The sequence below is a fragment of the Polypterus senegalus genome, chromosome 11, assembly GCF_016835505.1.
Source record: "Polypterus senegalus isolate Bchr_013 chromosome 11, ASM1683550v1, whole genome shotgun sequence".
In the NCBI taxonomy this organism is placed as follows: Eukaryota; Metazoa; Chordata; class Cladistia; order Polypteriformes; family Polypteridae; genus Polypterus; species Polypterus senegalus.
The window spans coordinates 13,272,718-13,288,625 of NC_053164.1; the positions used below are offsets into that span (position 1 = coordinate 13,272,718).

Below are 15,908 nucleotides of genomic sequence, written 5' to 3' on the forward strand. Positions count from 1 at the left end.
TTTTGGCTTCCTAGTTGCCAGCAAAGGAGCTGTATAAGGTCCATCTTCAAAAACAAATAAGAAAAAGTGACATGGAGATGGACCTTATACAGCTTCAAATGGAGGCGAAAAGGCTATCCATAAAAAAAGCAACATTAGAAATAGAATTACTGGAGCATCGCCTTAAGGTGAGAACTTGTGTGATTATTAATCTGTTGCATGTTAAACGTGAGTGTGTGTGTATATATATATATATATATATATATATATATATATATATATATATATATATATATATATATATATATATATATATATATATATATATAAAAATATAAAGCAATGTAATACAAAAAACACATTTTATTTCGCTTCCATTGTTTTTCAGGAAATAAAGAAATGAACCACACCGCAGACCAGTGCACACAATTTAATAAAAGTAATTCTGAGAAATCCTGTCTCTCAAAAGTCTTCCATCTCTGTTGTATGGAAAAATCTGTAGGGGTTCCTCTGGGCCATCTTCTTCAATACAAGGAGGGTGGCTCTCTCCTCTTATAGTGGCAATGTTGTGAAGCACAACACAAGCCACTATGATGTCGCATGCCCTCTCTGGACTGACCCGGAGCCCACGCAGACACTGAAACCTAGACTTGAGGATTCCTATGGTCATCTCCACCTTGGCCCGTGTTCGGCTGTGAGCCAGGTTGAAGCGTGTCTGTGGTCCAGGATCAGCTTCAGGGTAGGGTGTCATTAAGCAGGGCAGACAAGGGTATCCTCTGTCCCCCAGCAAGTAACCATTGTACTGTCCTGTAATGATTCAAGTGTACAACACAAATATAGTGCAAAGGAAAAAAAACAATATTTCATAAAGCGAAACATACCCTGCTGAAATGTCTGGCATAATGATAACTCGCGGAAAATTCTGGCATCGTGCACAGATCCTGGCCATTTTGCCTCAACATTAGTAATAATGTGGGTTGCCTCACATATTACCTGTGGTTGAAAAGTGGAAAACTGTAATGAGTTTACTGATTTTAACAAGGCAAAAAATTAAGGACACAAAATCCAGTTCTTACCTGCACATTGATACTATGAATAGATTTCCTATTAACATAGTCTCCCTCATTCATTGAAGGAGCTTTAATAGGAATGTGGGTGCCGTCAATGCACCCAATTACATTTGGAAACCCTGAAATAGAAAGTCATATAGGGAAGTATCAAGTGTGTGTGCAGGATGAATACATCTATAGATATAAATAGTATGACTACATATTAAATATGCGTCATGAATTTTACTACAAAGGACAAACCTGCCACTCTGTGGAATTCCTCTTTAATTACACGCAGAGGTTTATGGCCAGGGAACTGTACAAACGTGTGTAAGAAGTGTTTCAGTGCCAGACATACTGTGCGAACGGCTCTACACACAGTTGCCTTTCCCACATGCTCTGCATCGCCCACATTATACAAAAAATGGCCTGAGGCAAAAAACCAAAGCGCAGACCCGCGGTTTGTGACATGTGCAATATGCGGTGCCAAGAGATGGGTCAAGTAGATTAACGATTCTTTTGAAAACCGATAACGCTCTTTTAAAAAATCATTTGCAAATGAAAAGACATCAATACGCGGTCTTATTACTCTCTCCCGGCGGAAAAAACCTTGGATAATTTGTGCTTCCACGTCCACAGGATCGTCATCAAAAGGGCACGCCATGCTCAGTAACATTCTGAAACAAACTTACCCTGGAACATAACCTGCTCGGTGGCAGGTTATCTTCAGAGAGTAAGCTGCTATGGTTACATACATACCCAGAAAGTTACCTCCGTTTTTGGAACCGAAAGTTGAGGTTATCCACTAACTTACCCTTAAACTTACCCGGGTATGTCACATAACCTGCTTTCTGGAATACCCCTCAGATGATGTGTTTATGTTAGTTGATTTATTTAGATCTTTAATTTTGTTACAGAAAAAGTGGAGGAATTCTTCACAGACTTCAGTAGAAGAGGTAGTTGGGCCAGATGCAGGTTGGAGTAGTTTATTAACTACAGAAAACAAAACCCTTGGGTTATCGTGGTCACTTTCTATTATTCTGCCATAGAGGGTGTTCTTGGCAGCAGTTAGTGCTTCTCTGTAAGCTCTTTTGTGGTCAAAGAAAGCCTGGATGTGAACATTAAGCCAGACTTATGTGACATTCTCTCAAGACATCGGCCAGCTGCTTTCATAGATCACAATTCTGAAGAGTAGAGTCCCCAAAGGAAAATTAAAATTTACAGACACTCACAATGATAAAAAGAATATATATCTATCAAACAATGCTTACATAGGAGATGTCACAGCCCTCAGAAATCAAGCAGCACATGCCCAGCTGTATGCATGGGACAAACCTCTAAAACACTTGCAACACACATATAAGAACATCACAATGCTGTTAGAAGCAAGGAACCACGGTTTCTGATATACACAAATGCCAATTCAAACGGACACATGTTTAAGTGGGACACGGTGCTAGAGCTGGAGAGCTGGATTAATCATGGCTATCAAATCATTTGGACACAAACCAAGAATATGCAGGCTTAAAATGAAGAATACCTAAATAATACAAAAGGACTTTATGGTCAACACCCTCTGAACACAATCTTACTGATTACGCCCCCCCTCCCCGAGCCTCAACCCCCTCATTTGCTATATACTGCCTTTGATTCCTGTAAGTCTAATCATTTTCCTCTGATGATGACACGTGGCAGGCTGTGGTAAGCTTAGGAATAAAAAAACTGTTTTAAAATACATGGTTCATTTTCTCCCTTTGTGGATTACTAGCTAAAAAATATGCAAACCATAGCAGAGACCTTTGCTTCCATATCTATTGTGAAAAGAACAGTCTCAAAACATACAAAAAGGTTTGGGGCAGACACCCACATATTGTCCCTGGCTGCAAATGGGTTTGTATAAGGCACTCGTGCATCGTTTTGACTCCTGAGTCAAACTGCCTTGATTGGAAAAGTTGGCGGCTTTATATGGAACCAGAAGTGATGTCAGTCTGGTCGCCAGAGCCGAAAGTGATGTCAGTCTGGACATCGGAAAATGGAAGTGATATCATTGCTGGGGCACTGGTAGGTTTTCCCATATCTGGCCTGCGGAGATAACAGAAGTGGAACTAGTGCACCCTGCCACCCCCTAGCCAGGTGGATAATTACCTTGACTTGGTCCACTCAGCTTCCTCCTATTTGCACATGTGTGACTATATATATACACATATATATACATATATATATTGTCACACACGTGCGCATGGGAGACAGCTAAAGGACTTGAGTACAGGCAGTTTCGGAGGCATGCCGGGATGTGGCAGAGTACACTGACTCTTTTTCTCCCTTCCCTGTAGACCATTCCCGGGGGAGTCCACCTGGCTCTATTGACATCACTTCCGGGACCGAGCCAATGGAAGTCGACCTCACCAGCTCCGGCCCCTCTGATGTCACGTCCGGCTGTGATCCAATGGTTGAAGACCACGTGCTCGATCCTTATAACCTCACTTCCTGTCTTCCCCTTTAAAAACCTGCCCCTTTTCCCTTTTCCCTCAGTCTTGTTTTGGACTCATTTGTATGCAGTTCAGTGCTATATATTCTCATAAAAAGAATGACTTTTGCAGCCGGGATACCAGATTATACGGGTGGCTGCCCCAAATCTTTATCTTGAGTATGTCTCGTTATTGTGACATTATATATATATATATAGTATATATATATATATATATATATATATTGTATATACACTGTATATATATATATATATATATATATATATATATATATATATATATATATATTTATATATATATATATATATATTTTATCACAAAAATGACCATAAGACATTGCGAAGATTTGGGGCAGCCACCCATATAATTGTTCCCGGCTGCAAAACTGATTAAAAAAAGCAGACATGTTTATCATACAGAGTCGAAAACAAAACTGATTCTCTTGACACAAGATGGCAGCTTTAAAGGCAAGTGGAGGAAGTGATGTCATCATTACCGGAACCGGACGTGACGTCTTTGGCTGCCCCAGAGCCGGGCGGGATTTCCCGAGAATGGTCTGCAAAAGATCGAGAGGGAAAATTAGTGCCCTTTGCAACCCCCTGGTCCGGCGTGGAATCACATGTATTCAAGCCCTTTAGTTGTCTCCTAAACACACGTGCGTGACAATATATATAAATATATATACTAGGGAGTTTCCCCCTGCTCGCTTCACTCGCCAGCCACTTTGCCACTCGTGTTGTGAAGATGGGAGCTAAATGCACCCCAAGGTGATGCGGTCGCTCTTCCAAAACCCCTTCTTAAATGATGATACAGTGGGAGACAAATAGTTTTTTTTAACTCCTCTTTGCTCGATCAGCTGCTGTCTTGGTGCTGTTGCTGCCGTGCCACATGATCTGCATCTCGCACAGCACTTCGAACATTAAAAAGCTTGTACAGCAGCTGTCCCACTCTTTGTCTTTTATTTCTGGCCCTAGGTGTGGTTAAATCTCTTGGCACAAAGTCTTGTCTTGCGGAAGAACGGAAGAAGAATCTGAAAATCTAACAACATCACATTAAAGTTCGATAAACTCTAAAAAGAATGATACCAATCATATATATGTAGTGTGAACTGGGACCCGGACACAGACAGACAAACAGAATAGTTCCACCACACACTGTTTATTTACAACTATAATATACAAGATTTAAAGTGCACAAACCCCAGTGCCTTTTGCACCGATTCACCAAAGTCCAGGCCTCTCAATCACTGTGCCCCTCTCTCTTTGACTGCCTCCCGTCCTCTTTCCAGCTCTGTCCTCTTCCACCCGACATCCACTACTGACTGGAGGGAGGCGGCCCCTTAAATGGGAACCAGGATGGGCTCCAGCTGCTTCCCGGCAATCAGTCCTGGCCACACCCCAGTGTGGCGGAAGAGCCGGCTGCGCACCCGGAAGTCATCCGGGTGTCCCCTGTCGTCTTCCCCCCAGCACTTCCTGGTGTGGCGGAAGTGCTGGGGCCAGGGTTCCTCAGGCACCTGGGCGCCGCCTCCAATACAACCAGGGCGATCGCCCCCTCGTGGTCTGGAGGAAGCACAAGCCCTCCTCTGGTCCTCCTGGGCGTCCCGGCCGGGCTCCAGCCCCGACCGGGTCCCACACGGGATACTCCGGCATTGGGGCGCCGCCTGGCGGTGGCCACGAGTCCCTACAGGGCTAAGCTTCCAAGCCCTTTACCCGAGGCCCCTACATAACCAGGATGGACACCCCCTCATGGTCTGGAGGAGGCACAAGCCCTCCTCTGGTCCTTCTGGGACCACAGTAGGTTTTAAAATAAGCCCAATTTAAAGCGTGAAAAAAACATGACATAAAAAGTCACATAAAATTGTTGCACAAAATCGTTGCACTTTTAGGCTTAGGATTATATATAGAGAGAGTAGAATAATAAATATAATATAAAGGGTACAAAACATGTATTTCACTCCCTAATTAGGTGTCAGTCAGTCATTTTCCAACCCACTATATCCTAACACAGGGGTCTGCTGGAGCCAATCGCAGCCAACACAGGAACAAATCCCCAGCAGGGTGCCAGCCCACCACAGGGCACACACACACACCAAGCACAATTTAGGATCGCCAATGCACCTAACCGGCATGTCTTTGGACTGTGGGAGGAAACCCACACAGACATGAGGAGAACATGCAAGCTCCACGCAGGGAGGACCCGGAAAGCAAACACGAGTCTCCTAACTGCAAGGCAGCAGCACTACCACTGCGCCACCGTGCCGCCCCATTAATCTTTATTCACTTATTAATTCATCTATTTACTTATTTTTACTAGCATTAGGTTTTACTCTTCTGGTCATGCTCTCTTCCTCAGGGGTGGAGGTTGATTTGTTTTCGATCCTATTTTTTTAAAAATTGATCTATTTGTATGGAATGGTGTGTGATTGCATTAAAATCACTAAAATTAAAAAAAAGATTATTATTATTATTAGATTAATGGCCAGTATTTCCAAAGGCAAAACTGATAAATAATTAACTAAGTTAAAAATATCTTTTTCAAATCCTACATTATTATGGTGTCCTCCTGGGTGGCTGTTTTACTGATTATTAATCATCAAAAATTCCTACATTATTACCAAGTAATTTTACGATTGTGTGAATATGCCACGCTGCACAGAGATGAATAACTGACCAACTGATGCTTAATAAGTATTACGAAGACCAAATGAAGCCTTTGTTAAGTCTTGTTAAATAAAAAGAAATTAAATAATTGTATTTTTGTATTATCTAAACTACAGTGTTACTGATATTTTCAATAGCAATTTAATATATTTTTAAAATATCCCACAATATAAATAATTGACCAGTATATTTAACAATATGTTGAAAATATCTACAGTACAGGCCAAATGTTTGGACACACCTCCTCATTCAATGTGTTTTCTTTATTTTCATGACCATTTACATTGGTAGATTCTCACTGAGGGCATCAAAACTATGAATGAACACATGTGGAGTTATGTACTTAACAAAAAAAGGTGAAATAACTGAAAACATGTTTTATATTCTAGTTTTTCAAAATAGCCACCCTTTGCTCTGATTACCGCTTTGCACACTCTTGGCATTCTCTCGATGAGCTTCAACAGGTAGTCACCTGAAATGGTTTTCACTTCACCGGTGTGCCTTATCAGGGTTATTTAGTGGAATTTCTTGCTTTATCAATGGGGTTGGGACCAGCAGTTGTGTTGTGCAGAAGTCAGAATAGTTGGACGATCATTTATTTTTCAACAGGACAATGACCCCAAACACACCTCCAGGCTGTGTAAGGGCTATTTGACCAAAAAGGAGAGTGATGGAGTGCTGGAAATGGTCATGAAAATAAAGAAAACACATTGAATGAGGAGGGGTGTGCAAACTTTTGGCCTGTACTGTAGGTACTGTTAAATATATTGTATACTGCAAGAAGGTTTTATCCAAACAAAAAGATGTGCATTAGTTGCTTATTGATTTGGTGAAAGCTTATAATAGAGTGCCATGTCAATAGGTCTGGAGGTGCATGGGCGACAGAAATGAGGACCAGAGAAGTGTGTGTGGATTATCCAGGATACGTATGAGGAAATGAGGACTCGGGTTAAAGACCGTGTTGAGGTAACACACAAGATCCCAGTTAGAGAAGATCTGCACCAGGGATCTTCTTTAAGTCCAGACGGTTGTGGCGAGTGCCCTCTTCTACGCGGTGGTGTGCTGGGGAGGCCGCATAAAGATGAACGCCTCACGCCTGGACAAACTTGTTAAGAAGGCAGGCTCTATTGTAGGAGTAAAGTTGGACAGTTTAACAACTGTAGCAGAGCGACGGGCATTAAGTAAACTCCTGTCAATCATGAAGAATCCACTGCATCCACTGAACAGTGTCATCTCCAAGCAGAGGAGTAGCTTCAGTCACAGACTTTTGTCACCGTCCTGCTCCACTGACAGACTGAGGAGATCGTTCCTCCCCCACACTATGCGACTCTTCAATTCCACCCGGGGGAGTAAATGCTAACATTACTCAAAGTTATTGTCGGCTTTTTTAATTTAATTTTTATTTTTTTTTCATTTTTATTACTATTTAATTTAATATTGTTTCTTTGTATCAGTATACTGCTGCTGGATTATGTGAATTTCCCCTTGGGATTAATAAAGTATCTATCTATCTATCTATCTATCTATCTATCTATCTATCTATCTATCTATCTATCTATCTATCTATCTATCTATCTATCTATCTATCTATCCTTACCTCTTTGATCTGGATGCGATGAAGCATGAGGTAAAAGACCAATCTTGCCAATGACATAATGTTGCATAGCACCAGAAAAGAGGGAGTGGAGAGGAAGTTGGAAGAATGGAGAAGGACTTTGGAAGATAGAGGATTGAAGATTAATAGGAAGAAGAAAACAGAATATATGAAATTTAGTGATGATCGGGATTCTGAAGCTAGCCAGCTGGGAGAGCTATTAAATAGAGTGGATAAATGTAAGTATCTAAGATCAGTGGTAGCCCAAGATGAACATTAGATGCAGAGATAACCCATAGAGTGCAGTGTGGATGGAACAATTGGAAGAAGGTATGTGGAGTATTATGAGATTGAAGAGGGTTAAAGTTAAGTTTTTCATAACAGTAGTAAGACCACTAATGAATTACCGGGCTGAGGCACAGATAGTAAAGGAAGCACAGAAGTTGGATGTGGCAGAAATACGAATGTTGAGATGGATGCGTGGAAGTACAAAAAAGAACAGAATAAGAAATGAGACAATCAGAAATACAACAAAAGTGTGAGAGACATCTAAGAATCAATACACTTCGATACACACAGAGCAAACAAACAGAGACGAGGCCAGGTCATCGGATGACAGACTTGTTATATGGGGAGCCTGTGAACTTGCAGTTGCCTCGGTGGTGCTGCAAACCTGCGGCTTGCTTGGCAACAGACAAGCAACTCTTTCTAAGAAACATTAATTGTGTTTCATCCTGCATCACCATTGGGGAGTGTCTCAAAAGAGCTGAAAAATGTCACATTCCCCCTTAGCTTGGCTCATACAAAGTCACCGCATAAACTGGGCTCAGCCAGATGCGAGAGAACGTCAGCATTGATGTGTGTAGCACCGTGACGGTAGCAGACTTGAAAAGCAAGTTGCTGCAAGCTAATAAAACTGCCGAGTGAGCTGGGCTTTTGTATCCTTCTGTCTGTAGAGCCACAGGAGTGGAGCGTGGTCAGTCACCATGGTAAACCGCTGACCCCATAAGTAGTAGCAGAGGATCTCCACCACCCACTTGACCTGGGACTGTGGTGCTGTAATTGTGTCTGGGATTTTGGGGCTCAATGGTGCCCCCTGCAGGCCACAGTTATTTACAGTAAAACATAATGCCCATAAACCGTCTTAATCCAATTAAGCGAATGGGGACCAGAACCTATCCCAGCCTGCAGAATTACAGGGCCCTCTCATTCATACGGCCACATGGGGCAAATTGGACCAGTTACCCAAACAGCTTGTCAAAAAAGCTATACATTGAGAAAACCAAATTAACTTATAATCTACTTCTCCTTCTGCTCCTACATGCCTTGAGTTGCAGGCTAAATGGCACACAGACTTGATAAACCTGATCCGCAGAGAAACTGTTGTAGATGCATGATTGGCATGACTTTGCAAGTCATAATTTCAAAAATAACAAGTGACTTGTCATAATAGGATGACTTATAGCAAGGAGATGTGATAAAGGAGATACAAAGCAAGATTACATACTGGAGTAGCAAACGTTACTGTTTACTGTAAAACAAACACTGCGGGAGTAACAAATCTTCAGGTATATGCAAGGCTCCGTCTTCACATCATGTCCTCAAGGCATTTGAGCGTCAGGTGATATCAGAGTTGCGAAAACACTGGCTGCAAGTTTGATTTGTAGTTAATTGTCAATCACCCTTAACCGTGTATTTTTTACTTTACAGGAAGCGCATTTCTTTAATATATTCACTGATGGAAAAATGAGACACTACATTTTCTGGAAAGAGGGGAACTCAAGGTCTTCAGTGGACTCAAAAAGTATTCAGGCCCCTTCATTTTTTTCACATTTTCGTATGTTGCAGCCTTATACCAAAATCATTTCAATTATTTTTCATCCCAGAGTGAGAGCTTGAAAAGAGGAATTTAGATATGTTTGCAAAAAACTGAAAGGCCACAATCGACACAAACATTCATACCCTTTCCTAGGACATTTGAAATTTAGCTCAGGTCCAACACTAAGATGTTTACGCACCTTGTTTGGAGTCCACCAGTGGTCAGTTCAGTTGATTTGACCTGATTAGAACACACACACACACACACACACACACACACACACACAAACGTCTATTAAGTAAGTGACTGGAATCCATCCCACTCTGTGTTGTGTCAGGAAGAAGTCAACTAAGACTTGTAGAGGAGAATTTGAAGATTATTTTCTTTCTCTTTCCAGAAACAAAAAAAGAAAACAGGGCATCACACAGACAGTTCCCCCCAATTCCCCAACATCTTCTGGCTTTTTCCATAACATAATAAACATATTACATATAGAGCTACTTACATTATTCACATTTCTTTAGGACTGCGGTGGGCTGGTGCCCTGCCCGGGATTTGTTTCCTGCCTTGCACTCTGTGTTGGCTGGGATTGGCTCCAGTAGACCCCCGTGACCCTGTAGTTAGGATATAGCAGGTTGGATAATGGATGGATGGATATCCTTTGTGGCAGATGGCTGGAACCCATGCCCGGTCAGGACGCCCCTTTGACACTGGAAGCAGTCATGGGATGCACACTACGTCCCCCAGAACACTTGTTGGCAGCCCCCCTGGGTTGCATCGGGACCAATATTTTGGAACACCGGAGCTCATTCCTGTTGGGCGAGCTGCACGGCCTAACGATCTCGTCTGGGCGGGAACCAGCCACACCAGGAGGTGCAGCCGGAAGTAGGTCAACAAGCACCTGCAGCACTTCCGGGTGGGCTATAAAAGGAGCAAACAGTCACCACTCCGGGCGCCAGAGTCGGGAGGAGCAGGAGGACAAAGCTGCCTGGGAGGAGAGAAGGAAGAGGAGTGATTTTTGGGTGGTTTTGGTGTTTTCTTTGGTGGTGTTTTGGGACTGTGTTGGGCCTGTGGGACACGGGGACGATGTGCCCCATGGCTGAAGAAAAATTAAAAACCTATTTGTTTACTTTTAGGCATGCCTTTGCTGTCAGTCTGTGTCGGGTCGATGCCTATATAGTGCCTTTGCCACACCTTACACAATAAAAATATTCTGTCTTATCCATCCATCCATTAACCAACCTGCTATATCCTAACTACAGGGTCACAGGGGTCTGCTGGAGCCAATCCCAGCCAACAATGGGTGCAAGGCAGGAAAAAAGCCCTGGGCAGGGCGCACACACACACACACACCAAGACTTTACAATCTTTTATTTTGTTAACAAATATAAAGTAGCATATCTTTCCAGAAACAAAAAATTTTCAATGTGAACGTCAGTACGCTTTACACCCTAGGAACCATGTTATAACATTTCAATAATCATTTAGCGTTCTGATGCTGAACTGTCTGACTATAAAACAGGTCACTACGATAGCAATTGACAAGAAGAATTCATAATAAATTACAGAATTATGGTATTTGAGGGTTCCTCTAGAGTGCCTCTTTCTCTTGCACGATTTGGCTCAAAAACTACTCAGCACGTCGTCATCTCATAACAGGCTTAAGTTTTGAGTTTGGTATTTTTCCAATCATCCGTTTTAGCTTGAGACCGTCCTCAAGAAACTGTGACACCGAGGCACAAACACACACATAGACAGACACACACCCATCATCGAGATATCGATGTTTCCGGTAAAACATCGAGATCCATTGAAAACCAGAGATGGAAATTTTTGATGACTCTAAACATTTCGCTTCTCTTCTCCCCCATAGATGATAGGTTATGGTGGGGGAAAGTGCAAAGCAAAAAGAGAACAGGGTATCGCACAAACACCTTCTCCCCAATGCCTATTAAATAATAAATCAGATTGATTAGTAATTAATATAAACACAACCATTAATACAAAACAAATAAAGTAAGAATTAAATTAAAAATTAAAACTCAAAATATACACATGGCCATGTACACTACACTAAATGACATTAAACACCATGGTGCCATGCTAAAAGAATACATTCTAAGTTATTTTAATTTTTTTAATTAGAAATACAAAACTACATGTAAGGACATGGAAGAAAATGTGACTTATTACACACTTAAGCATATCTCAATTATATACACATAAAATAAAAAATCATTTGAAAAGCTGAAAATATGACTTACTTCTACAGCAATCACCATGCGTCTGGCATCTTAACAGAGAAACCTGGTACATACCATCTGAGGGGTATACCATTAATTAGCGCCCGTACGATCGGTATGCTACTAACTACATAAAAAAACAATTGATTTTGGAGAAGATCATAACTAAAAACTACAAAAAAATACAAAAGACAGATTAAATACAGAAAGTCCCACAAGTCAGGTCAGGGCAGCTTGGCGAGCATGCACTGGGACAGAGTGTTGCCTCACCCACTACACGACGAAACAGCTTGGGATCCTGGATGGCAACCCACCTGACAGGCACATGTTCCAGTACTACCCTCCTTAAATGATACTCTATTTGCTGCAGCCAGGTTGGCATTGGCATTTTCTGGGCCTGACTCAGCCACTCTGGTCTTCAACAATGAGGATCCTGAGAGCCAAGTTCCCACGGGTGAGCAAAAACCAAGCCATGAGGTTGAATTCATACAGCGTTGAAGGTTCACAAGAGCACAATGGCCTACACTCATTTTAAAATTGTTTTTATTTGTTTAATTTATATCATGCACTCTCATAAAAATCAGTCCATTTGTCACCACCACAATGACCAGCAATTTCTGCTTGTGCAGTGAAACGCTATAACCTGCCAAGCACACCATAGAACCTCAGGTTCAGTTTTCGCTTGACCAGATCAAATTTAAATGCAGTTTATTAAGGCCACAGCAAGACAAAAGCCAAACGTGGTCAGTTTACTGCATATTTCATAATACTTTGAACATTACCAGGAGCAACAGAAAGGGCTTTAGACATTCTGTAGGCAAGCACTTCATGTCTCAGAGGTGTCAGACTCTATGGATTTAGCTGCTCCACTGTGTCCCAGTGTCAGAAGAGCAGCAAGACAGACAGAAGTCCATGTTCTGGTTACCCTTATGTGACACATCAGAACAGAACTTGTCTGTCTGAGGGATTGTATTAGATTATTGTGAAGAATCAGAACAAAATTAGAAATTTAAGACTCATAATCACATTTAACCATGTTACATGACAGTGTGGCTTGTGCCTCCTCCAGACCACGAGGGGGCATCAGCCCTGGTTGTGTTGGGGGCCTCGGGTAAAGGGCTTGGAAGCCCAGCCCTGTAGGGACCCTTGGCCACTGCCAGTCGGCGTCCCGGTGCCTGAATATCCCTGGAGCCCAGCACTTCCGCCACACCAGGAAGTACTGGGGGGAGGACGACAGGGGACACCCGGACGGCTTCCGGGTGCGCAGCCGGCACTTCCGCCACACTGGGTCGTGTCTACGGAGAAGTGCCAGGAAGCAGCTGGAGCCCATCCCGGTTCCTATTTAAGGGGCCGCCTCCCTTCAGTCGAAGGTGGAAGTCGGGTGGAAGAGAGACGGAGATGGAGAGAGAGGACTGGAGGCGGCCAGGAAGGCACAAAGACTGTGAGACCTGGACATTGGGGGAGTGGTGCAATAGGCACTGGGGTTTGTGGTGCACGTATATGGACTTGTGTGGTGGAGCTTATGATGTCCGTCTGTGTGTGCCCGGGTCCGAGTCCACAACAGACATACCCACAGACATACCTGAGATAAATAAAAGACAAAGAATGGAAACATATGCATATAAAGTACAAGGCAGTGCTCTTAAACACTAGGATAAATATTTAATTATGCATTAGCTATGTGTAAGAATATTGTAAGATATGTATGTGAGTTGGGAGCGGGGTTCTCACAGTGAGATGGCCTATGGAAAGAAGCAGTTACTTCATTCAGTCCTGCTTGTTTTGGTGTATTTTACTTTATAACATCTGGCAAATGGGAGGAGTTCAAAGAGGTTATGGCCTGAGTACATTAGTATCCCATTGTATTCGGCCCATTTCTTTGTTAAAAACTGTGAAGGGTGCTGCCCACTTCGCCGCTAACCCCAAGAAAACTTGCATTTGTCACTTGGTTTTCAAACCATTTCATAATGGCATCAGCCTTCGAGCACTACGGGCACGTATTACCTCCACCCACGAATTAGCCTAAATACTTGGCCTCTGTCAATCCAAAGTAACACTTCCATGGATTGACCTGAAGACAGGCTTCACTAAGTGCCTGAAGCACAGCTCGGATGTGCTGTATGTGTTCCTGCTATGTGCCGGAATAGATGACGACATCATCCAGGTAGGCATCAAAGTAGGAATTATGGGGCTCCAGCACTCTGTCCACCAGACTTTGGAAAGTCATAAGGGCCCCGTGCAAACTGAAAGGGAGGATACAATATTGACAGTGCCCACTAGGGATTACTAAATGTGGTCTTTAACTTAGTAGATTCGGTTAAAGAAATTTGCCAGTACTCTTTCATCTTGTCAAGCATGGTCAAAAATTGTGTCTTGCCCAGCCGCTCAGATAAACATCAGACTGGAAGACTTGATTGAGTCGATGGAAGTCATTGCAAAAGAGCAAACTGCCGTCAGGGTTAGGGACCAACACAATTGGACTAAACCAGAGACTAAAACTTTCCTCTATCACACCAAGGTCAGGCATTCATAGGAATATGAATAAGGTCCACTTTTACACGTTTTGCTTCCGGTAGGCTGTGCAAGCATTCTTGTTTGACTACCCCGGCTCTATAATGATGTTATGCATTATCAGAGAAGTCCTTCCAAGCTTCTTATCTACCAATTCTGGGACAGACAATATTGTCGCCTCAAGATCTCTTGGCTGGGTGTCAAATTGGGTCAAAAATTAAGGACACTTTTCTGCACAAAGGAAGAATGAGGTTGACCAGAGTAAGGGTCAGGCTCCCTTTCCTTCCACTGTTTCAACAGATTGATATAGTAAATCCAATTGGGAAGTCACAATTTGGTTGTTTCTCCAAATAATCAACCAGTCCTTTTTTTTTCCCTTAATTTTTAAGGACCCTGCCAATGGGCCAATAATTTAGAATGGGAGGAGGAAATAAGCACCATAACACGTAATTCACTGAGCATCGTACCAAGACTGTAATAGGACCTGTGCTGTTAGTGCATGCTTAAAAATTTATTTTAAGATAGGTTGAATCTTAGTAAATGTATCACATAATTGTGTGATATATTCCAAAATATTTGTGGACTCATCCTTCCAACCTTATTTTAAGATATCCAATAACCACTGGAGTTGTCATCCATATAACAATGCAAAAGGGGAACACCCTGTAGTGGCTTCTGATTCCTCCCTGTAAGGAAATAGAACGAGGGGGAGTAGCTGATCCCAGTTCTTCCCATTCTCACTGACCACCATATGTAGCATCTGTATATATATATAAAAGCCAAATACCACTGACCCACTCATCATTAAATCTCCAGAACCATGAGGACTTTGGACTTGAAATTTTGGACTGTAAGTTACCAGTACTGGCCATTATACCGGCTCCATGTGTGTCCAGACTCAACACACCTCACAGCGCTCACCCGCTAGACGGGCCAGCATTCTTGTGGCAGCTCATTCAACACACAACAACAACAACAACATTTATTTATATAGCACATTTTCATACAAACAGTAGCTCAAAGTGCTTTACATATTAAAGAATAGAAAAATGAAAGACACAATTATAAACCAAAATAAATCAACAATAAAATCGAATAAGAGTAAGGTTCAATGGCCAGGGGGGACAGAAAAAACAAAAAACTCCAGACGGCTGGAGAAAAAAATAAAATCTGTAGGGATTGTATACAAACGGTAAGCGCTCTTCCTTTACACTGGCATACTTTTACCATTATAAATAATGATTTACGGTTTAAGGTTTCTTTCCACAACACCTTTAGTGACAATTAGGGCAAAACTTGGCAAATGCTTGTGACTATAATTTTTGGTTTGCCTCTTTGTCTGATTTGTGAAACTGTTAAGAATTCAAATTTACCTAACCATGATAGATAGATAGATAGATAGATAGATAGATAGATAGATAGATAGATAGATAGATAGATAGATAGATAGATAGATAGATAGATAGATAGATAGATAGATAGATATGAAAAGCACTATATGATAGATAGATAGATAGATAGATAGATAGATAGATAGATAGATAGATAGATAGATAGATAGATA

General features: G+C 42.1%; 1 protein-coding gene across 1 annotated transcript in view; it reads right to left on the reverse strand.

Annotated features, from left to right (window-relative positions):
• Positions 1-409: 409 nt before the first annotated feature.
• The window catches only part of LOC120539715 (putative nuclease HARBI1), a 59,046-nt gene continuing 43,547 nt past the window's right edge, over positions 410-15,908 (reverse strand). Inside the window, exons 3-6 of the mRNA XM_039770098.1 lie at positions 1,855-1,890; positions 1,056-1,168; positions 861-972; positions 410-786 (exon numbers count right to left, since the gene is read on the reverse strand). Of these exons, the coding sequence (XP_039626032.1) occupies positions 410-786; positions 861-972; positions 1,056-1,168; positions 1,855-1,890 (638 nt within the window). The remainder of the gene's footprint in view (positions 787-860; positions 973-1,055; positions 1,169-1,854; positions 1,891-15,908) is intronic.